The following is a 23,283-nucleotide window of genomic DNA, read 5'->3' on the forward strand; positions in this document are numbered from 1 at the left end:
AGTGTTGGGAAAAAATTAAAATATATAATCGATTATTGTATACCATGTAATTAATCGAGCCATCACTACTTATAGGGCTTCGGAGTCGCTTTTTTTCTGCGTAGATGTTTTGCTTATCAATTAAAAGTTGTTAAATAAAGAAAAGTACACAAGTGTGAATTATAAAGATAGAGATGTAAGCTTATAGTTACACAGAGGGCAAAAGTTCGATACGGTACTATAAATTCGTTCCACTGTGCCGTAAATTTGTAAAAACAACGCGCGCGGTAGTGACAACCAGTTGCATTTTTCGACAATATAAATATAAATAAACAAACGCACATATGGTTTCAAGATATCGTTTGCAACAAGAGGATGCGGACACCCACTCCACAACATTGCTTAATAGTGAGTACAAAATATAACAACTAATATTTAAAATTGGTCTTGTGATTCATAGACCTTGCTTTAACAAATACATGCAATTTTATCTTGTATTTACCGTGTGAATCAATTGAATCCCTTAGTTGAAGCTAAAATTAGGGAGGCGTAGCGCTGTGATAAGATTGCTTGCCGGCACCAATGACGCGTTAAGATTTGGCGTAGAATAAAAAAAATGTAGTTGGCCCATGAGGGGATCGAACCCGCGACCTTCGCGTTATTAGCACGACGCTCTAACCAACTGAGCTAATGGGCCGATGCGCAGACCAGCGCCTAAAAGCAAACATCACAACTAGAACTGCTTGTTAAAAAGATATAAACGAAATATAAATACAGTATATTTATTTTCGTTCATAGTCATAAACAAACGCAGCTTAGATTAGGATTCATATGCCGAGAGTTGACAAGGACTAAAACAGTGTGCGTGTTTTTATCTGTGTGTGTGTGCTATGAATTTTACAAATTATTTACTATACTCAACTTCGTGTGCGCTGACTTTGCCAACTTTCACTTCGGCTTCGTGAAAGTGGTACGAAGGACAGCAGTATTATTATTGACTAGCAGCGCTTTGTCGTTGTCTCTTTGCGTGAGAATTGTCCTTAGTTGGTTTTCGGCTCTCGAGTGATGCGGACGCGTGTAAAAAGATTATTTATTAAGAAAGTATAAACTACATTTCGCACTTTAGCTTACTTTAAAACTCTAGTCTAATGGAATAACAACAATAACTGTTACAATGAAGCTGAACGTGTGTAGCCAAGTTTATGCTACAACTGAAACTAAAAACTACTAACAATCAGTTCGATAATTTGAAGGCTTTTGCTTGACTGTAAATTTGTGCATTTAAATTACGACGATTGCTTTAAACTATTAGAAATGGTTGCTCGTATTCTGTGTTGATTATAAAACAATAGTTAAGCAAGTGCCTGCGTTTAAGCTTACATGCGTGACAAAAATAAATAAAAAATAAGAACAACTGCGAGTATGATTTTTTTATTTTTAAAATTGTCAGCTATGAAATGAATTTTTGATGATCTTGTGCAAAGTACACACAAAGTTGAAAGCTGCTATGCACAACACAACGACATACACACACACATACGTTAATACTAATACTACTTATTAGCCATGTCAGGGGCTGGTAGTTAGCCGTAGGTAGCTCCTGGCCGGATGCATTGTCGCCTGTCAGTTGTTTCAGTTCTCAACACATGTCAGGCAATAAGTTCAAGGCTTTGTGAAAAGTGAAAGTATGAGGTACTTACATGCATGTCGCCGCTAACGGTATTTTAATTCAAACAAAAATCTTTAAACATCGCAAACTACTCAGCGCGTGAGTTAAAGCAACAAATTATCAGGTTTAAGTAATAAAAGTATTTACCAGGTGCCTTAATGCCACACAACACAAAAAGTACCAATACTAAATACAACATAATTGATATTACCATAAGTGCCTTAGCAACAAAAACAAACCAACACCAACAGCAACATGTCCGGCTATTATCAGCGTCAAAGTCTGGAGCTGCAAACTCATGAAACTGCGCGCCATAGCAGTGCTGCCCCCACACTGCATAGAACCAATACGACCTCAAGTCAGCGTCGACGGCAGCAGCGATTGTCGCAGCATCGGCAAGAGTCCTGGTTTCGTCACTCAATGCCGCCGGCCATAAGTCGCGACTTTGAATCTCTGGAATATCTTACGCAGGAGACAGGCAATGGCCTGGACGAGCAGTTGGCAGCTTCACTGGGCGGCACATTGCCGGGCCAAAGCCATACAAGCATACACCTAAACAGTGCCAATAGCAATCTCGGTTTTATTGACTCCGATACATCGAATACGCCCATAACGCCAACATCCAGTTCAGTCGCAGGCACGGTGTCCTCCTGTCAGGCGGCCGGCCCTGGCCCTGGTCCTGCCCCTGTGGAAAAGAGTGCAAGACGCAAGTCGCGTAATCGCAAGGACTCCAAGGGCTCCATTTTGTCCAATGCCTTGGCGGCACGCGGTCTTCGCATGACAACTTCATTTCTACGCAATAAACGCAAGGAATATGAAGGTGAGTGAGCTATAATGGATCACTTATTTTATTTGCAAGGCTATCATTTGTGGCTACAAAACAATGTGAAATTTATAAACAATTGTATTTACAATAAGAGCAGCCAATGCGGACTCGCCTCGCAGTTTTGAATTTTATTACGTTTGTGTGTAATTCATTTAAACGTGGGATATATTCAATTGATATTCAATTGAAAGTTAGGACGATTTTTTTTGTTTAAATTTTGTTTCGCTGTCTGCTTTGTATATCCAAATTCTCAGTGCGGCGACGTTAGCATAAACGCCAGGATATCTTGGCTTAGCACAACCCTGTCCCCAGGATACAATGCCAACTAGTACGCCATGGATAATCATAGGTCCGCCAGAGTCACCTTGGCAAGCATCTTTATCTTTTGCATACGCACAAATCATCGAAGGTTTAATTTTATTGCCATATTCGTATTTATTGCTGGCACACGTCGCTCGGCGAACAATAAACGTCTCAATCCGCTGTAGTCGTTCGGAATTCATTCCCATGAATTTGGTTTTTCCCCAGCCGGTTACGTTAGCTTTGGCACCAGTCATCGGCGTCAAAAGCGCCAGCGAAGCCGGTTGTATTGTAAGGCTGAACACCAAATGTTCTCTTAGGCGCACTACGCCAATATCGTTGATCTTGCTTGTGTCATCAAACCTCTCATGTCTCTTGAAAGTAAGCATATGGAGGAGTACACCGCCTTCAGAGCGATACGAAGAACCAGCGCGAATGCGCATAATGTTTGGGCTTACATATTTGGGTATTAGGCAGTGAGCTGCAGTTATTATCAAGCTTGTAGAGTAGATGCATCCGGCACAAAAGTGTACTCCAAATCGCTGCAGCGAAACTTGCCATGGATGCAATTTAATCGCTGTATCAACCCCGCCTACGATGCGATGAGGCTCGTCAGCTTGGCATAGACTAATCGTTAATAAGGCAAAATATAATGCTACCATATTGGCGACACTGAACACAATAAATTGTGCTAAGCATATCAAAAGTCTTAACGAAACTAGCTTACTTCTGTATTGGCAATACTCTGTAACAAAGTTATAAATAAAAGCGCTAAGAGCTGAAACCTATCGTGACCAACATGAATAATGCTAAGTGTTTCTTAGTCGTAGTATATATAAAACTTATAATTATTAACATATGCATAAACAATCAGTTGGTTTTAGTTATAAGTACTGTTAAATTTTATATTAAAAGCGCTATATTATTATTAACATTTATTAAGATAACTTTCTCTATTTTTAACTTTTCTCATTGAAGATCTTTAATTTATTCTTCGCTATATTCCTCGCTTTCGATTTCATTTTTATTGTTTACAACCATAAGCGCGAGACTTGTTAGTCGAATCCAATCCCTAACATACGCCACATTTCTATATATACGACAGGATATTCGGGCACGCCGCAGCGTATGCCCCAAGACATGATGCCCACAAATTATCCTTCTGAAGTAAGTGGCCCGCCGGAGTCGCCCTGGCAGGCATCCGTGTTGGGTGCATATGCGCACATCATAGTACCTCGAATAGTTGCACCATATACAAATTTCGAACTGGCGCATGTCTTTCGATCCACTATTTTCATTTCAGCGCACAAGAGCCTACCTCTCTACTGCCTTTAGAAAAAATAAAAACAATTGTTTTATATTTTTTGATTTAATATTTTCAATTTATTCGTTATCGTTATTATTCCTATTTGGAACAACCATCAGTTGTTCACTTGTAAGTCGAATCCAATCCCTGACATATGCCACATTTGTATAAATGCCGGGATATTGGGGTTTCGCACAACCTATGCCCCAGGACACGATACCGACCAGAACACCAGCTGAGACAAGTGGTCCACCCGAGTCTCCCTGGCACGCATCCTTGTCGGGTGAATATGCGCAAATCACAGTCCTCGGTGCCGAGCTTCCATAATCAAATTTCGAACTGGCACATGTTTTTCGATCAACTATATTTGTATCAATAGCTAACAGTACGCGTGAAGTCGGGCCCTTCTCTCTTATTCTTCCCCAACCAGTAACAGTGGCTGGCTGATCGTGCTTGGGAGTAACAGTTGCAATTGGTATAGCTTTAGCTTTATCTGAAAACTTTATCGGTTTTGTTAAGCGAAGCATGCCAACATCGTAAATATTTGTCTCCGTGTTGAAGCCATAATGGTAGCGAAAGCTCAAAACGTCATAGATAGTTCCACCAGCTGTACGATATTTGGAACCAACGCGTACATTCAACTCCTTCGCCGTAAAGTCTACCAGACAGTGCGCTGCAGTAATAATTAACCATTTGTTGTAGATGGCGCCACCACAGATATGTGTTCCATTGTCTAGTATAGAAACTTGCCACGGATGATCTTCGATTTCAACTGAATGTCCGCCCAGAATCCGCTCTGGTTTGTAAAAACTCAACTGAGCGTTTCTTAAAAGAAACGTAAGTAACAGCAAGAATAATTTCATATTGCGACTATTCTGTTTAGCTGCTGTCAACTTTTAAATTCAGAACTGGCTTACCATATAGCGAATAAAATGAATTACATGCATTGTAATGTGTTTGTAGACTTAATGGTAGAAAGGATTTAGTTTTATAAGTTGTTTTGCTATGCCTCCTTCTGCATCCTTTATATAATAGTTTGACATTTTACGAAACTTAACAGTGACTAAGGTCAAAGTGTATCAAAAAATTGACTGCGTTCTTGTTGATTTCCGCTTACTTGATTTCCGCCTACAATGCGATTTTAAAGAGTCAGCTGTGCGTTTCTTAAAAGAAGCGAAAATAACAGCAAAAGTTTTTTCATATTGCAACTGTTCTATTTAGTCGTGTGTTAACTGTTTAAATCTCAATTTAGTTGTTATATGGTTCTTACAATACTTTAATTGGGAACAAATGTGATTACATTAAACAACTTTACTTGTCATCTTGATCCAATCCCTAAGCTTCGCCACATCAGCAAATACACCGGGATATCTAGGATGAGCGCAGTCAAAGCCCCAGGATACGACACCGACAAGCTCATTGTTGGCCACCAGTGGTCCACCAGAATCACCACGACATGCATCTTTATTGGGCTCCACTGCACACATCATTGTATCTTGTATATTTGAGCCATAGCCATACCTGCTGCTGGCACAAACACTCCGATCTATTATGCTCATCGTCACCGACAATAGTCTTTTCGCGGCCGATCCTTTGTTATGTGTTAAGCCCCAACCGGAAACAGTAACTCGGGTACCTGCCGCGGGTGTGTATTTGGTCAAGCGTATCGTCTGTATGCCTTTGCCAAGGGGCAACCTGGACTCCAGGCGCAACAGTGCAATGTCGTATTTATTATGTTCGCCGAATCCTCTATGATATATGCCATTAGCCACTCTCCTGGTGACGCCACCATAGTCGACATAGGAAGATCCTGCTCGCACAGTAAGCGTATCCAAATACATAGTCTCTATGCAATGGGCTGCAGTTATAATAACTGTGGCACTGTATATGCTTCCTCCGCAATAATATTTGTTGGAAGTGTAAATGGCAACTTGCCATGGAAAATCTTCGATATTTGCCGCTGCTCCGCCCACAATACGATTTTGTTTTATGAATTTTGCGCACTCGATTCCATACTGTGCGCTTAAAAAAAGAAGAAGTAGACTCAGAATCATTTTATAATCCAACGTCTAACGCCCAACTTTATGAACAACATCTGTTTTGTTTTCTACAAGTTCGACCCAGTCGATAAATTAACATGCCTTAATCCAATTTTATAATTATTGCCGACTTGCAGTGTGAAGAAAGCTACAAATTTCAATTGATTCTGAACACATTTATTGGATATACTGTTTTTTTTTTATTCATATATTGCAATCTCCAAAACACACACAGACAATTTTGCAGAAGTTTAACTTGAAATAAGATCAAGTTATTTATCCGGGACTGTGCTTTTTGCATTTAAGGCTATTTCGATTCAAATAAATGTTTAACTTTAATTGAATTGTATTTAATAATAAATATGAATTGGTTTTCCAGTACAGTATAGAGAAGAAAGTCTTTATATTAAGTATTTTCTAATTTAAATTGGTTAGTGGCGGTTATATTTGCCTAGCACGGCTATCTCTGTAGTTATTAAATAGTTAACATTATCGATTGACAAGGGTAATATTTTAATTTAATTGCTTGGGTTTTATCTATTATGCAATAATGACTTTATAATTAGTTTAAACAACTGCGAACAAGAAATCGGAAACGCCTTTCGACTAAACTTAAAATGTTGAGTTTTAACAATTGTAATTTATTGTATTCAAATACAATTCAATACAAACTCTATGAGACGTCTTGGCATTAAAATGTTTTAGGGTTGTTACTGAAAATATATCCACGAATAAGAACAACTTTAATATGTACCACATAATAATTTGTTAAGTAACTTATATAAAGTGTCACGTCGCAGACATAAAATGAACTTCAAGTTTCGTCTTATGCTTTGACTGGATGAAATGTTAAGTGAATATGAAGATGACGTTATCAAGAAGTAGCTTTTGAACTCATGGCTGGCATTCAGAGCAGCTGTCATCCTCGTTTTCGTTGGAATATGAAATGTCATCCGGATGGCTGTTTAATAGCTAGAGGGACAGATTATTAGCATTCATTTGATTGTTACTAGGAATATTGATGGCAAATACCAATTCATATTTGGAGACCAAAGAGGCGTCTATGTCCCCATTCTCACTATACTCATAGGTGTAATATTGTGCGAAACGCTTGAAGGACACACGCTTCTTTAATGGCTTGGCAACATCTATAGCTGAAGTGCTTTGCTTGAGATTAGGCTTGCGCCCATCGTCTGAGCCAGCGGTATTCATTTGTTAAAAAAATATATATGGTGTGTGAAAATATCTTTTAAAATGATAACTAAGTAGTGGGCTTGCTTGTTAAAACTACGTAAATATTTATTTGTTTAAAACTTAGAATTATATTTTGTTGCTGGCATTTAGCGCCCAAGTACTAAGCTCAGCCACATTGGCAAAGACGCCAGGATAATTTGGCAATGCGCATTCCTTGCCCCAGGATACGATGCCAACAAGCGTGCCTTTTGCCACAAGCGGTCCACCAGAATCACCTTGGCACGCATCCTTGTTGCTCGCAATGGCACAAATCATGGTCGATTTAATCTTGGAGCCATAACCGTATTTAGAACTGCCGCACTCAGTGCGTCCCACAACATTTGTCTGTATGTATTGCAGAGTGTTGGAGGCCCTGCCATTGAAGCTTGTATAGCCCCAGCCCGTGCAGTTCACTGCTGTGCCATGTTGTGGTGTATTGCTGGCCATGGGTATCGTCTGAATGGTGCCCTGTTTATTCGCCTTAAATGCGGTCTTCAAACGCAGAATGGCAATGTCGTACATCTTGGTGCTGCTGCTGTAAAGTTCGTGCACCTTAAGTGCTGCCACATCGTGAATGGTGCCACCACTTAGGCGCTGGTTGGAGCCAGCGCGCACTTGCAGTTGGGCTGGGGTAGCGCCTGTGGCCACCAGGCAATGGGCTGCCGTAACTACAATGTTGAACTTGATCAGACTGCCGCCGCAAAAGTGTCTGCCATGGCGCATTAGCGAAACCTGCCAAGGATGCTGCTCGATTGTTGTTGCTGCACCGCCTACAATGCGCCCATCGGGGCCCAAGCTGGCGCCACTTGTGGCTGTCGATAGGGCCAGCAATACTACAATTATTGTTGAGTACATCTTGCTTGGTTAATGGGAAACTTGACAATAGTGCTTTGGCCACGCTGCTCTTTGCCTTTTATAAACAATCGCAGCGTAGTTCTTTCCATATCATTTACAAGGGCTTGTAAATAATTAGGGCAATAAATTTAATGCCACATACTTGAGACTGAAGTGATAGTTCTTGTGCCTCGCCTGCCGAAGTGTGCAAGTGTCCCGCTCAATTGCAATCAGCTGTGTTTTTCCTAAGGTGTTGGCATTTTATTGGGCGGCTCTTAATTCAAAACTGCTGTGACTTGTTAATATACTACAGGAAAACGTGCATTTGCTATATTTTTTAGTTCCTACGTCAATTCTCACTTGTGCAAACAAAGTCGCAAATTCTATTGATTATCCGCAAACTGAGATAAAGTTATTGTAGTCTCTCCACCTGCAAATGCATTTGTTGTTATTGCCGCACGCTTTTAAGTTTCCATTATTTTAGTTATATGCTAGATTTGACATTTTCACTTAACTGTGTCATTAAATACGGACAGGGCTAGCTCTGACATGAGATCATCAATGTCTGCACATAAGCGTACTTTTTTGATTTTTCCTTTGCGCCTTTGATTATGACATCATCAGCAGCAGTTGGGGGTGGACTGAGACCTGATATCCTAATGTGCTTGCCATGAAAAGAGCATTACATGTTCAGATTGTGTTGGCCAAGTTGACAGTTTCTAGTCGTTGCAAAAAGCTTTTTAGCAAAACGTTTCGTGCACCTGCTACTTAATGTATCCTTATAGATAATGCTTGTTAATTAACGAATTGCTAGCCCTAGACAACACACAAACGTAGCCATTATCATTTATACTAAAGTGGTGTTAAAATAAAATATATAAAAAACTTGCTTTCAAAAAAATTGTTGCTGGCCCATGAGGGGATCGAACCCGCGACCTTCGCGTTATTAGCACGACGCTTTAACCAACTGAGCTAATGGGCCGTTGAGCTCTGCGTCGACTAAAGCGAAACAAAAGCAAGTTCGAGTGCTCAAAGCGTCATCTAGCGTACACACTCAGTTAAGTTGGAACTCTGACGCGCTCTCTACACATGTCAGGATGGCCGAGCGGTCTAAGGCGCCAGACTCAAGATGTTAAATCTTGCCTCTCTAACAGGGGTTGATGTGAGCGTTCTGGTCCTCTCTGAGGGCGTGGGTTCGAATCCCACTTCTGACAAATATCTTTTTTATTTTTTTTAATGTTTATTTATTCATTTATTTATTTTCCATAAAAATATTTTAATTGTAGAAACTCTCGCACAGCTTGTTTCGATTAAAATAGCAATTTGAATTCAAGTAAAAACTAAATTACATATCAGTGCGTTAATTTTCTCAGTGTATATCTAGTGCTCTCTCTTGGTTTTTACGCACAGGTGGGTTTTGAGCGAATATAACTCAGTTGCTCGCCAAACTTACGCGCGTGAAGACGTCAGACCGCGGGTCTGTTGTTAAACAAATTTTCATAGTCGTGTTTATTCTATTTACACATGTCATATAAATAATAATACGTATGCATACACACGGATTAAAGTATTAGAGTGCATTAAACTGTTGCAGAAAAAAACAAAAATATAAATATAAATAATTTATTTAATACGAGTTTTGGCAACAATTCGGGTTTCAATATATATTTCACATACGCCACGTTGTGCATGTATTGAAAGTTTAAGCCAAAGCCATGACCAGTCCAAAGCTAACATTTAAGTAAACATTGTTTGTGTGTGTGAGTGACTGAGTGTGTGTGTGTGTGTAAACATCTGTGCGAATTGGCGGTTTCTCTATTAGATTCTGTGCTAGAGATAAGAGCATTTCCCAGTGTTTGTCAACGCCATTCGGCATTTGATTTCTCTCTCTTTATTGTGTTTTTGGTCATTTCACGTCGTTTATTTCATTGCCATTGTAATGTAATTGTGTGCAGCGCTCTCTTACATCTACTAACATAAATACATGTATGCATGCATATATGTATGTTCACTTGCATGTGCTAAAATGTTGTTCAAACTAGTTTCTTCATGTTTTGTTTTGAAATGTTGCGGTCTCCCCTTTGGTTTTGCTTTGCTACTTTCTGCCCGCATTTATTTATGCATATTGTTTTTATCGCACCTTCTGCAATCGCATGTTTCAGTTGTATTCTAACATTCACATTTGATTAAACATAAACTACAATTTGAGCCCTTGGTTGTCAGCAAGTAATTGAATATAATAAACGTCAAATGAAACATAAACTAATAGAAGGTAAATTGTGAAGAAAACGTTCAGTGTACAATGTGTGCAAATTGATATTTTATGCTAATTTGGTTCGCTTTAAATTTAAAAATAATAACGTCATCGTTGCTCAATTGTACTTGAGCCAATACAGCTGATCAACAAAAACAACGCACAGTGCCAAAATTAAAATATATATATACATATATATGTATAAGCTGATGTATGTATAGGCATTTTAATTGACGCCACTTTTGCTTTCATTAAACATACTACTATATTCACAATCGATCTTTCTATACAAATATTACTCATATATAGTATAGCCGCATACTCGTTTTGAGGTCTCAAATGTCAACACACACTATTTGAACAATAGAAAAATAAAAAAAAAGACGTTTACACTAAGCAACTTGTCAAGTTTGCTATGCATGACTTGATCTACCCACGCATATATAAAATAATTGCAAGTAAATTATAAAGCAAGTCAAGTCTGAGCAGTTTTATTATTTATAAACAATTTGAGAGATGCCCAACTTATGAGTAGAGTACGGACACGACTGACAACAATTTTGTATTGATTTGCTTGTTTCCAATTTCCACTGGACGTCGCTATATAAATACTGACAATACTTTTACATTGAGCCAGCCAGCCCGATGACAAATTGTATGTTGAGCACTTAGTGTGCTGTGTTGGCCTTAAAAAGAATGCTCCATATATTACATATATATGTAAATCGTGGAGTATAGTAGACTGGTCTATATGTGGGCGTGTGTTTACTTGTTATTTCGCTGTTAGATTATATGTTTACGTAAGTGTTGACTGAGCAACTGTTTTGTATTTGTTTCGCTTTAAAATGTGTCATTTTGAAACAGACTTGTTGGGTGAGTCAGCAGCGCCTTTGAGTTTTACAGCTGAGCGAGAAAAATAATTTACAATAAAATAAGTTGATGCCGCCGTTTCAGCGAAATGCGAAAGTAAATTGAATTTTGGAATGAATCCAAAATACAAATATGCATGCATTTGTTTTATGTTACTATTTTTAGCTATAAAATAAAAACAAGCAAACAAGCAGTTCCACACACAAAAAAACAAAATCAACGAATAGCTAATACACTAAAAATAGCTATATAACAAAAGAATTATGCTTATGCTTAACTTTTTGCATGCTTAACTAATTGTTTATATTATATAGTATGCATATATATTTATATAGCTGGGCGTTACCCTTGCTGTAGTGCATAACTAGGCACAAAAATAAAATCTGTTTATATACTTGGCCTTAGTGGCAGCTCTTGAAAGAGTTTCCATAGCACATTTTGTTTGCTTATTCTGATTTCTATATAATGTTATATATAGTCCAGACTTGCGGTTGGTTAACTCTGTGTCGCTCAAATGCGCAAACCTCATTACTTATTCCATTAGTACAATCGGTAATTATTTTGCCAATCTAGCCTAATCAATATTTAAAGGTAATTACGTTTTTAAGCACGTAATGTGACTAAAGTTAGTCGCAGTGTGTATGTGTGCAGTTATATTTAGAAAGCTATTATTTGTTTAAATTTTTATGTTTTATACAATTTTCTATGCACTCGCATTATATCCTTAAACTTTGGTCAATGCATTCAAAGCACGCCAAGGTTCATTCTAACACGCAACTGAATGAACAGAGTTTGTTTACTTATGAATGAATGAATGAATGGAACTTGTTTGTTTATAAATTGTGCAGACAACTTGAGTGCTGCACTATATGCTGTTGACCCAATGTTGAATTATATATGCGCCTAAGTTCGTTGACTTGCCCAAAAACGCGCAAGCATAGAAAAAAAAGCTTTAATTGTTAGTTCCTGTCTCTTTATTAACACTTACGGTAAATATAGTGCCAGCTATAGCAAGAAATCAATAAACTGTTTGGGGCGTGCATACGTGAATGTGTGAATAATTCAAGAATTACGTATATTATCGAAACGTAGTATGCTTTGGAAACATGCCCAGTAAATTTAAATTCAAAAGTGCAATCCTAAATTCGCGTCAACAATAAAAGCAACAGCATGTCAACATGGCAGACTCCAACAACAAAAGTGTTAGCAACAATGGCAATCAACAACGCAATGGCAACAACAACAACAACCACCACCACAATCATGCCCAGGCATCGACTAGCGCCCAGGCCAATGCTCCGCCAGCGTCTGCACAGCGATCAGCTCTGCAGCAGCTGCAAATGTGGGGCAAGCGTTGCCTGCGGCAGCTGAGGGGCGAGGCCTTAAGGCATACGGCCACAACGGGTCCCGTGCACTTTGCGCCCGATGCCAGCACCAACACGGGCCCAGCTGGAGATGCCACGCCCAGCAGCCCGTCCGAGAGCGACGAGCAGCGCAGTGCGGAGCAGGTCGATGGAGAGATTCGGCCAGTGCGGCTAACAGAATCGAAGCAGCGCAGCAAAGAGAATTGCCTAACTGCCTCGAGCCGCCGGCTATTGGAGAAACTGGGAAGGAAAAAAAAGTGCAAAGGTTAATACAAATTAGCGTAATTATTATAAACAATAAGCAAGCCGCAAGGTAATTAGTGCGTAACAAATTACACACATTATTTTTAGTAACGAATTTTTACGTTTGATTTAATATTTCACTAAGCTGAAATTTAAATATCAAAACGCTGCACACAATTAATTTTATTTAAGTGCTGCAAATAGTTTGAATTCAAATGCAATGAATTAAAGCAAAACTCATTTAAAATTTACATTTAAATCAAATTGCAAGCGTATGCAAGCGCTTAAAATGTAAATAACAAAATGCTATGCAAACATATTTTTTAAATGTTTCAAATACTACAATTTAAATAAAATTTATCAAGCGTTTCAAGCTGAAATTTAAATTAATTAAAAATGCTACTAAATAATATTTGAACTAAACTGCAATTTAATGAATTCATTTTTTTAAATTAATTCCATTTTTTCGCTGTGTAAACTTTACCAATCTAACGCGTTTAGTGCTATAAAAAGTGATTCATAATATTGCCAAGGGTATTTAAGCTGTTCGCTTGACACAGTTTATATACTGCTTGGCTTTTTACAAGTCCCCTGCGTATGCGAGCCCAAAACACACCCCCGAAAGGACTAAAATCTGATGTGAGTGGCAGCAGCAACAACTCAGAGCACCTTTTGTTTGAGCGCGTTGTCTGCTCGCACAGAAGCCAGTTGTGAGTTTCAGTCGCGGCAGCAAACTGCCAGAGAGAGCACACGCAGTCCAAGCTCTGACGGTTAAATAAACAAATAGCCACACTGTGGGTGTGTCCATGTGTGTGTGTGTTGTGGCAGCATAAGCTGTGCGTCAATTAAATGTGCAATTGCGTTAAATTAAATGCATAATTATCATATTAAGCATACGCAGTGTGTTGCGTATGGAGTGCATCACGTGTTTGTGCTTCTGCTTTGAAATGTGTGACAAATCGATAATTTGCGCACTTAACACGCAGCAGCAGCAGCAGCAGCAGCCAATGAAAAGCAGTTGCAACATTGAATGAAGTAGTAGCTAAACGGGAAAACAACATGTATGAAAGCAAATTACATATGTATGTGTATCTGTGTGGCGGCGCCATTAACAGTTATTGCTGTGCACAAAATGTCAAAGGTGGCCACCAATTTGAAACACGCTCCAATGCCAAACGTATGCGCAGCAACTAAAGCGCAAGCGTTGCCCCAACCACAACAACAGCAACAGTTACGCCCACTTGTGGCACGTACCACACACTTTACAGTTTGAACATTTTTGAGTGGCAATCTGGCTGCAACAAGCAGTAGCAGTAGGAACAGCCGGGAGCGCATTGCCTTCCACGCCGTGGAGCAGGAGGATCTGGCATCGATTGAAACGGCTGCCACCGAGTTGCTGAGCAATCTAGACGATTGCCACAGCATTTTGCGTCGCCGAGTGAGCAGCAACTCAGCAGCAGCAGCAGCCGCAGCAGCGCGTCGACGTCAAGCGCAGAGCAGACAGCGTCGACGCTGGTGCAGCAGCATGAACTTTCGCAATGTCTACAAGGCCCTGCGCATACGTTGGAATCGTAAGTGCGCGCAGTGTGCTTTGCCCCCCAAACCCACTTCCCTTCCCTTTAAAACAAAATTCTCCATTGAGCTGTCATGTTTGTCAACTGCATAACACCAGATGCTGTCAAGGAGCTGGCCCGCCTGCTCAAGCAGCATGGCCTCATACCCGACGTTTTGTCCTGCCAGCCGCAGCAGGTCATCGATTTGCGCTATCGCTGCCGCACCGATGTGCATCCGGGCATTGAGCTGACGCCCACGCTGGTGCGTCATCAGCCCATCATACGCTGGCTGGCGGATCCGCGTGTCTACCATACGCTGGCCATGATCGATCCGGATGCGCCCAGTCGCAAGCATCCCAAGTATCGCTGCTGGCTGCACTGGCTCGTGGGCAATGTACCAGGCTGTGATGTTGTGCGCGGTGAGCAGCTCTTCGGCTACATTGGCAGTCGCCCGCCTGTGGCCACTGGCGCGCATCGTTATCTCTTTGTGGTCTTCAAGCAGTACTGCCAGCTGGACTTTGACGAGGACTCTGTCAGCAGCTGCAGCTACGAGGGTCGTCCCAGTTTCAACATCAAGCGCTTTGCCAAGAAATACGCACTGGGCAATCCCATTGCGGCCACATTCTTTTTAGCCAGCTGGGAGCAAACTGATTTCTACTAAATAAATTGCATAGTTATCAATCGCTTTAGTTCACATTTAGTTTTTTATTTAAATTTTGAAAGCTAACTCAAGTGCCTGTGCTTGTTTCTATATTGCAGACGAGGAGGAGTTCCCATCCTCCGTGGGCTTTGACACAGACGATGGCGAGAAGCGTATTATTGCCATCAATTCGCCGCAGCCCACAAAATATTGCAATAATCGCATAACAACGGCGAAATATAAGTAAGTATACATATATATATATATTTATATATCTGCTGCAATATGTTCGGGCTTATCGCTATATTTATCTTTTGTCCATTTGCTTGATCTGTTCAAATGATAAGATATGCCATATACACAAATTATAATTACAACAATTATTACTCACTCTCTAACTCGTTCTCTCTCTCTCTCTCCATCTCTCTCTAGTTGCCTCTGCTTTTTACCATCGTTCCTCTTCGAGCAGTTCCGACGCTATTCCAATTGCTTTTTTCTACTTATTGCATTACTACAACAAATTCCGGATGTATCTCCAACGGGTCGCTATACCACATTGGTGCCACTCATATTTATACTCTCAGTTAGCGCAATTAAGGAGATCATTGAAGATGTGGTAAGTTATAGTTTATTATTTGATCTGATCTTGTTAATTTTCAATTTCAAAGCTGTGAGTCGGCGATTTAAAAATGTGAAACAAGTAAACCAAATCTTAAGAGCTTTAAAAATATTCAAAAATATATATTATATATAAAATAATATTGAAGAAATTAAAATAAAATACTTTACAGTTTTGAATTTAAAATGTGAGCTCTAAGAAATATTTAACTACACTGTTTTTTAATTAAAGTCTTGTATTTATAAAATAAATAATTAATTACTTTAGTAACAGCTATTTCTAATAACTTTCTCTACTTTCTTTCTATAAATAGAAACGCCATCGTGCGGATAATGAAATCAATCATCGCTTAATTGAGCGCTTGGTAAATGGCCAGTGGACCACTGTGCGCTGGTCCGCGCTAACAGTGGGCGATATTATCAAGGTAGTCAATGATTCATTTTTTCCCGCTGACCTCATACTCTTGTCGTCCAGGTAAGTAGCTTTAATTACATTTAATTATCTCTAGTGCAAACATTTGCTTAATGTGCATCCGCCGCAGTGAACCGCAGGCGATGTGTTTCATTGAGACGGCAAACTTGGATGGCGAGACGAATCTGAAGATACGCCAAGGTGTGCCGGCCACAGCCAAACTACTGGAAACAAAAGACTTGCAGCAACTGGAGGGACGCATCGAGTGCGAATTGCCAAATCGCTTGCTATACGAATTCAATGGTGTGCTAAAGGAATATGGCAAACCGTAAGTATAAGCCCAGGAAGGAGTCCTTAACTAAATATAATCAATGGTTATGCTTTGTTTGGCAGTGCCGTTTCGCTGGGCAATGATCAGATCCTGCAGCGAGGCGCCATGCTGCGCAACACGGCGTGGATCTTTGGCATTGTGGTGTACTCGGGACACGAGACGAAGCTGATGAAGAACTCCACCTCGGCGCCGCTGAAGCGCTCCAGAGTAGACAAGCTCACCAATACGCAAATACTTATGCTCTTCATGATATTAATTGCGCTCTGCATCACCAGCGGACTCTGCAATCTGTTCTGGACTCGCGAGCATGCCAAGACGGCCTGGTACTTGGGCATCGGCGACTTTGTGAGCATGAGCCTGGGCTTCAATCTGCTCACGTTCTTCATTCTGTACAACAATCTGATACCCATTTCGCTGCAAGTCACGCTGGAGCTGGTGCGCTTCCTGCAGGCCATGTTCATCAACTACGACATCGAGATGTACCACGCGGAGTCCAACATGCCCGCCAGCGCGCGCACCTCCAATCTGAACGAGGAGCTGGGCCTGGTCAAGTACATATTCTCGGACAAGACGGGCACGCTGACGCGCAACATCATGATATTCAAGAAGTGCTCCATAGCCAAGCAGATCTATCAGCCGGAGCGCACGCCCGAGGAGTCGGCGCTGGTGCAGAACATTCTGCGGCGGCATGAAACCGCCAGCGACATTGAGGAGTTCCTCGTGCTGCTGGCCGTCTGCCATACAGTCATACCGGAGCGCAAGGAGGACGGCAGCATTATCTATCATGCAGCCAGTCCCGACGAGCGGGCGCTGGTTGATGGCGCCCGTCAGTTTGGCTACATATTCGACACACGCACGCCGGAGTACGTGGAGATCAATGCGCTGGGCGAGCGCAAGCGCTACGATATACTCAATGTGCTGGAGTTCACCTCGACGCGCAAGCGCATGTCGGTGATAGTGCGCACCCCGGAGGGCGGCATTAAGATCTTTTGCAAGGGCGCCGATTCGGTGATCTATGAGCGTCTGGCGACGCGTAATCAGGACTACAGGGAGGCCACGCTGCAGCATTTGGAGGAGTTTGCCTCGGAGGGTTTGCGCACTCTGTGCTTGGCCGTGGCGGACATTGAGCAGGACGTGTACGAGGAGTGGAGTCAGACGTATCACAAGGCGTCGACGTCGCTGCAGTATCGCGAGCGCAAGGTGGAGGATGCAGCGAATCTCATTGAGATCAATCTGCGCCTGCTGGGCGCTACGGCAATCGAGGATCGCCTGCAGGACGGCGTGCCGGAGACAATTGCTGCACTGCTCGAGGCGGGCATTTACATTTGGGTGCTGACGGGCGACAAGCAGGAGACGGCCATTAACATTGGCTACTCCTGCAAGCTGATCACACACTCCATGGACATCATCATTCTCAACGAGGAGAGTCTGGACGTGAGTATAGTATAGCTATGCTAAGCTGCAATTTATTTAATTTTCACTCTTTTGCTGCAGGCCACGCGCGATGTCATCCATCGACACTATGGCGAGTTCAAGAGCACCACCGCCAATGATGCCAATGTGGCGCTAGTCATTGATGGCAAGACATTGAAGTACGCGCTGAGCTGTGACTTGCGCGGCGACTTCCAGGAGCTCTGCATCATTTGCCGCGTCGTCATCTGCTGTCGTGTGTCGCCCATACAAAAGGCCGAGGTGGTCGAGATGGTGACACAAAACACCAAAGCGGTCACGCTGGCCATTGGCGATGGCGCCAACGATGTGGCCATGATACAAAAGGCAAATGTGGGCATTGGCATTTCGGGCGTGGAGGGACTGCAGGCGGCCTGCGCCTCCGACTATTCCATTGCCCAGTTTCGTTACCTGCAGCGCCTGCTGCTCGTGCATGGCGCTTGGAACTACACGCGGATAAGCAAACTAATACTTTATAGCTTCTATAAGAATGTCTGCCTGTATGTGATTGAGCTGTGGTTCGCGCTCTACTCCGGCTGGTCGGGCCAGATACTGTTCGAGCGCTGGACCATTGGTCTGTACAATGTTCTGTTTACCGCGATGCCACCGTTTGCCATCGGGCTCTTCGAGAAGTTCTGCACGGCGGAGACGATGCTCAAGTATCCGCAGCTGTATAAACCATCGCAGAGTGCCAAGCTGTTCAATGTCAAAGTGTTTTGGATATGGATCTTCAATGCGCTGCTGCACTCGGTGTTTCTCTTCTGGCTGCCCATGGCCGCGTATCAAAGCGAGGCCATCTGGTCGGATGGCAAGACGAGTGACTATCTGCTGCTGGGTAACATGGTCTATACGGTGAGTAGTTCGCATTATTCATTCACTTGTTCAACACTCATTTGTTTGTTTGTGTTTGCTTGCAGTACGTCATTGTCACAGTTTGCCTGAAGGCGGGACTCATAACCAACTCGTGGACCTGGCTAACGCATGTGGCCATTTGGGGCTCCATAGTGCTGTGGTTCACATTCGTCCTGATCTACAGCCACTTTTGGCCGTCTCTCAAGTTTGCCAGCAACTTCGCCGGCATGGACATACAGCTGCTGTCAACGCCCATCTTCTGGCTGGGCCTATTCCTTGTGCCCATCACCAGTCTGCTCATTGACGTCATCTGCAAACTGTATGTCAGCCACGCCCACTATGTGCGCATATTTGTTAATATTTATTGCTTCTTTTAGCGTACACAATACTGTGTTTAAGACTCTCACCGAAGCCGTGCGTGAGCAGGAAATAACGCGCAATGATCCTTCACAGGTGTTGAATGAGTCGCGCTCATCGTAAGTATTCCGCTAAGCGAATGCATTATTTCCGGGCTTTTACTTTCGATTGGCAATTGATAACAAACAATAACCAAAGGCTCTGCCATATTTTCAATTTGAATTGTTGCGCCTTGTTATAGTTTCTACTATTTATAGTTTATAGCTTATACTTTGTATTGTTTGTAGCAGCATTTTTAAGTTACTTTTGTTAACCTATGCACACTTCCTGTATCTGTATTAATCGTAGTCATTAGCTGTCATTATGCATTAGCGCACTTGATTTAAAAAAGCAAAAGCAAAAACAAATGCATTCATTTGTCTAACTGTTTCAATTGTGTTTGTTTAACTCTCATGTGTGTAATTGCTTTAAATTGATAATTGATTAAACACTTGATTATATTTATGGATTATATTTTGTACAACATGTGAAAACTAATACTTACATATAAATACGATAGGCCACAAAGCAATTTAGTTAGCTTATGTATCAATTGTTGGACTATTTACAAGTCAAAATACACAGAAAAAAATTTAAAAATATATATATATATATGTTACATATACTTAATTTAAGCAGGCTTACTACTTAAGCATTGGTTACACGCATACATACAAAGATGTAGTAAATTGTTTACAACTATATTTCGGAATTGTTTAGTTATAATTGTAGCATTGCAAGTAATTTGTTAAAATAAATATAAAATTATGTTGTTCAGTAGAAGCAAATTGCATTGAATGAAACAAACACAATTTTGTTAAAAAAAATTCTGTATATAATAATAATTGGTTATAGTGCCATTTATTTAAATATTATGTTCCGACTTATAACATTTTATTAGCAACAATAATTTCAGAAAGACAAACGCAATTGTAATTCTCTTTTCTCCTCTATCCTCTATCATAATGTCATATTTATTATATATACGCTGCTCAAAATGTATTTGCTCAAACATTGTAATCAATCAAAACAAACAAAAGCCAATCCAAGCTACGCAGACATTTGGCCAAGCTTATGGATTCCAGCAGAGTCAAGCTGAACAAAGCAAACCGAGCCAAAGCGAATTCCGGCGGTAAGCGCAGCCAGAGCAAATATTCGGTCAACTCAAAGCGACGTTTACGGGTGGAGAGCCTGGATCTGGATGAGGACAGCTACGAGCAACAGCGCTACAGACGCCACATGACGCTCGGTGTCCAACAAAATACCAGCATGGGTAATGAGACCCTGCACATTTAAATGAAATGAAAAAATAATGTATTATAATTTATGTGTGCATATAGTTTAAGCAATAATTGTTGTTGTTGTGAAAGAATGTTAATTAAATGTAATTCGTTAATTAATGTGTGCTCAGGGCTGGCAAGGCCATATATACATATACATATACATTTCAAGAGAAACTAATCAAAACCACTTGTAACTTTCATTAATTACATATTGATAGTGCTAACATCTATCCAACTGTGATATATATAGCATATGAATTGTGTGCAATTAGATTTCCAACTTGTGTACATATACATACATACCTTTTATTTTTGTGATAGCTATGATAGATATGTGAAAATCTACAAATGAAACACAACACAAATCAAAAATACAAACTTTATCCTAAGCTAAGCCTTATAATCTTAAATATTAATGCAATACCGAGTTGTTGATAATGAAATATGCCCACATTAACCAAATATTTGGTCACCGGAATCGGAAAAAGCTATGTATTTGTAATGGTTTATATATTTTGCCATGTGCCTAGAATATTTAAATTAATCTTAAGCATTTCATGTTTGTAATACCCCAGTGAGAAGTACTTTCAAAATTGAAACAGGCAATTGCAACGAAATTTCATAACGTGTATGTGAATAAACTTTATTAAATTCAATAAAAATGTCTACTGGGAACCCCCGACTAGCGTTCCTAACTGCTTGTGTATGTATTAGTTTTCATGATGTATAACAATAATTTAACACAGCTCGCATGTACCACAATTTAATTATATCTTTTGGTTAACACTAACTGCAATTTCCAGCACATTGCAATGCCGTGCGCCTTGCACTTTTGTTTATTATTTTATTTGTTTTTGTTTGTTTAATCTTAAGTCGAACATGCAATAAAAATCAAATTGCAATAGTATTTTTTTTTTTCTCCAAAATATTGTACTTAAAAATTTTCATAAATATTTTCTGTGTTTGTGTGCGCAGTACTATGTATGCCTTGGGATCGATTCTTCGGTGTAAGTAATTCATAGAAAACAAATGTAAATTTTAATTAACTTTATGCACATGTACATACATACAAAGATCTACACACACTCACTCACACACACACACATAGAGTCACTCATTCAGAGCATTTTCCGAAGTTTATACAAATTAAATTATTATCTCTTCTCATTCGTTTCCCAGCTGTGGTTGGGGCATAATTGTATTGAACTTACTGCGAGTGACAATAATTGTGTAAAATTGTTATTTGAGTAAAATAATTAAGCAAACGCGTACACTACTTAACTATAGGTCTCCCCTTAAGTGCTCGTAGTATTTGCAGTAATTTAGATATACATACCAACTATTATAAAGATTATCAAGTAATTGCATGTCATATTTTTCATAAATCTGCCATTATTTTTGGTTATTATCTCTGTTGCCGATTGTCTTTTGTTTGGTATACATCTGAGAAATTTGCATGCTCCCAAACATATGGTACGCCTGGTACACATTTTTGTCCACCTTCTAATATATTTTCTTGCATACATACATACTATGTAGCGTCAACTGCTCTTGATCTGCCTCACTTATGATTTAAATATAATTGTACGCCTCTGCCAAAAATTAGATTGCTAACAATTCAAACTGAAAATGAACATTGCCCTTTATAATAATATTAATAAAATGAATAACAGTATTAAACTCCTCCAAAATATTATCCATAACTAAATGTCCTCCGATGATTGTCCCCTACAACATATTAATTCAACAGATTCACTGAAACTGCGAGATTGCTACGTAATGTTTTCACCCGTCGTGCCAACACAAGAGTCGAAACGGAACTAGAATTATCGCGTGAGTACTACCCATTTTCCTAGCAGCAGCGAAGTGTACGTGTCCAAGGACATATCAACGTAGTGACAGTAGCTCATTTCCGAAAGGGCTCGCTAATTAGTTTTGTTTTTTAATTGGAGATTTATCACGATTGCGCGTAGCTTTCAATTAGGGCTATCGTAAATGATTAAACAGCAATTTATTGTGATTGGAAAGAGTATTTTATATAATTGGCTTGTTAGTAACGGTTCATCACATACATTGCTGAAACACTTCATCATCATGACCATATTTTAACGCACACTTGTGAATACTTTAAGGATATTCGAAAATATTAACTTTACATTTATTGTTGCTGTTCACAGATGGTTATGCATTTTCTCAAGAGGAAGGCGGTGCTGTGCCTCAGTCTATAATTATACGCGCCTATGACACCAACTTACCCAAGCCAGAGGGCAATTAAGAGTCTACATACCTGGCAAAATAGCAACAATTGTATTTATGGCATGCATTAGTTGATATACACTCTTAATCTATAGCAGCTTATGTGTTTGTAAAAGGGCCAAAGAATAATAATCATTTCAGAACACATACTACTATATCAGATAAACATAAAAAACCCACACAGTTTTAGTCATAAGTAAATTTGAAATATATATATTTAACTTTTGTGAAAATTAGTCTTTTTTCCTCAAATTTATGCATCACGATATTCTACATGTGTCTTACATTACTACATATTTTTTATAAATGCATGTAATAACTTCAGCAACTATGTACAATTTGTATCTTAAACGTTATTTATTTTATAAGACAAAACACTTGAAATAAAGAGGCTAGTAAAAGCTTAATATTCCATCTTTTAAATGCATACTTAAAAATGTTGCCAAACATTGGCATCGATACTTAGTGCCCTAATGTGCTCCAACACGTAAATATACGACAGTGTTGGGTAAACGTTGTTCGATTGATTGAACAAGTTCAAGTTCACATTGTGTGAATTAATATATTTAGTTAACC

General features: G+C 40.1%; 5 protein-coding genes and 3 non-coding genes across 14 annotated transcripts; 3 read left to right on the forward strand and 5 right to left on the reverse strand.

Moving 5' to 3' along the window:
- Positions 1-211: 211 nt before the first annotated feature.
- Positions 212-22,941, forward strand: LOC108596478 (probable phospholipid-transporting ATPase IA). 7 transcript variants are annotated; one of them, XM_017982244.1, is made up of 11 exons: positions 12,310-12,939; positions 15,230-15,353; positions 15,543-15,726; positions 16,043-16,203; positions 16,271-16,468; positions 16,534-17,905; positions 17,966-18,772; positions 18,838-19,091; positions 19,150-19,248; positions 21,427-21,458; positions 22,629-22,936. In XM_017982244.1, the coding sequence occupies exons 1-11, from the start codon at positions 12,489-12,491 to the stop codon at positions 22,724-22,726; spliced, it is 3,780 nt and encodes a 1,259-aa protein (XP_017837733.1). In that variant the 5' UTR covers positions 12,310-12,488; the 3' UTR covers positions 22,727-22,936. The 7 variants fall into 7 exon arrangements, with proteins under 7 accessions (XP_017837736.1, XP_017837737.1, XP_017837733.1 ...); XM_017982242.2 differs by lacking the exon at positions 21,427-21,458 and adding an exon at positions 22,202-22,284 and having other exon boundaries at positions 22,629-22,935; XM_017982247.2 differs by lacking the exons at positions 12,310-12,939; positions 21,427-21,458; positions 22,629-22,936 and adding exons at positions 212-387; positions 20,209-21,321.
- Trnai-aau lies at positions 603-676 on the reverse strand. Its single transcript has one exon. It is a non-coding gene; the product is annotated as a tRNA-Ile (tRNA).
- Positions 2,666-3,436, reverse strand: LOC108594614 (trypsin alpha-3-like). The gene has a single exon (XM_017979758.1). The coding sequence runs from the start codon at positions 3,434-3,436 to the stop codon at positions 2,666-2,668; it is 771 nt and encodes a 256-aa protein (XP_017835247.1).
- Positions 5,382-6,134, reverse strand: LOC108594612 (trypsin alpha). Its single transcript, XM_017979755.1, has one exon. The coding sequence runs from the start codon at positions 6,132-6,134 to the stop codon at positions 5,382-5,384; it is 753 nt and encodes a 250-aa protein (XP_017835244.1).
- On the reverse strand, positions 7,440-8,207 carry LOC108594611 (trypsin alpha-3). The gene has a single exon (XM_017979754.1). It carries the CDS (start codon positions 8,205-8,207, stop codon positions 7,440-7,442), a length of 768 nt encoding a protein of 255 aa, XP_017835243.1.
- Trnai-aau lies at positions 9,095-9,168 on the reverse strand. The gene has a single exon. It is a non-coding gene; the product is annotated as a tRNA-Ile (tRNA).
- On the forward strand, positions 9,278-9,400 carry Trnal-caa. The gene is made up of 2 exons: positions 9,278-9,315; positions 9,356-9,400. It is a non-coding gene; the product is annotated as a tRNA-Leu (tRNA).
- Positions 14,522-15,148, forward strand: LOC108596479 (protein D3). The gene has a single exon (XM_017982250.2). The coding sequence runs from the start codon at positions 14,565-14,567 to the stop codon at positions 15,129-15,131; it is 567 nt and encodes a 188-aa protein (XP_017837739.1). The 5' UTR covers positions 14,522-14,564; the 3' UTR covers positions 15,132-15,148.
- Positions 22,942-23,283: the final 342 nt, after the last annotated feature.

Source organism: Drosophila busckii, chromosome 2R (genome assembly GCF_011750605.1).
Source record: "Drosophila busckii strain San Diego stock center, stock number 13000-0081.31 chromosome 2R, ASM1175060v1, whole genome shotgun sequence".
Lineage (NCBI taxonomy): Eukaryota > Metazoa > Arthropoda > Insecta > Diptera > Drosophilidae > Drosophila > Drosophila busckii.

Coding starts and splice junctions, on each gene's coding strand:
- LOC108594612 (XM_017979755.1), bottom strand. CDS start 6,134: ATGATTCTGAGTCTACTTCTTCTTTTTTTAAGCGCACAGTATGGAATC.
- LOC108596478 (XM_017982240.1), top strand. CDS start 12,489: ATGGCAGACTCCAACAACAAAAGTGTTAGCAACAATGGCAATCAACAA. Junction 12,940..15,229: donor AAGGAAAAAAAAGTGCAAAG/GTTAATACAAAT, acceptor TCTATATTGCAG/ACGAGGAGGAGTTCCCATCC. Junction 16,204..16,270: donor CTCATACTCTTGTCGTCCAG/GTAAGTAGCTTT, acceptor CATCCGCCGCAG/TGAACCGCAGGCGATGTGTT.
- LOC108596479 (XM_017982250.2), top strand. CDS start 14,565: ATGTTTGTCAACTGCATAACACCAGATGCTGTCAAGGAGCTGGCCCGC.
- LOC108594611 (XM_017979754.1), bottom strand. CDS start 8,207: ATGTACTCAACAATAATTGTAGTATTGCTGGCCCTATCGACAGCCACA.
- LOC108594614 (XM_017979758.1), bottom strand. CDS start 3,436: ATGGTAGCATTATATTTTGCCTTATTAACGATTAGTCTATGCCAAGCT.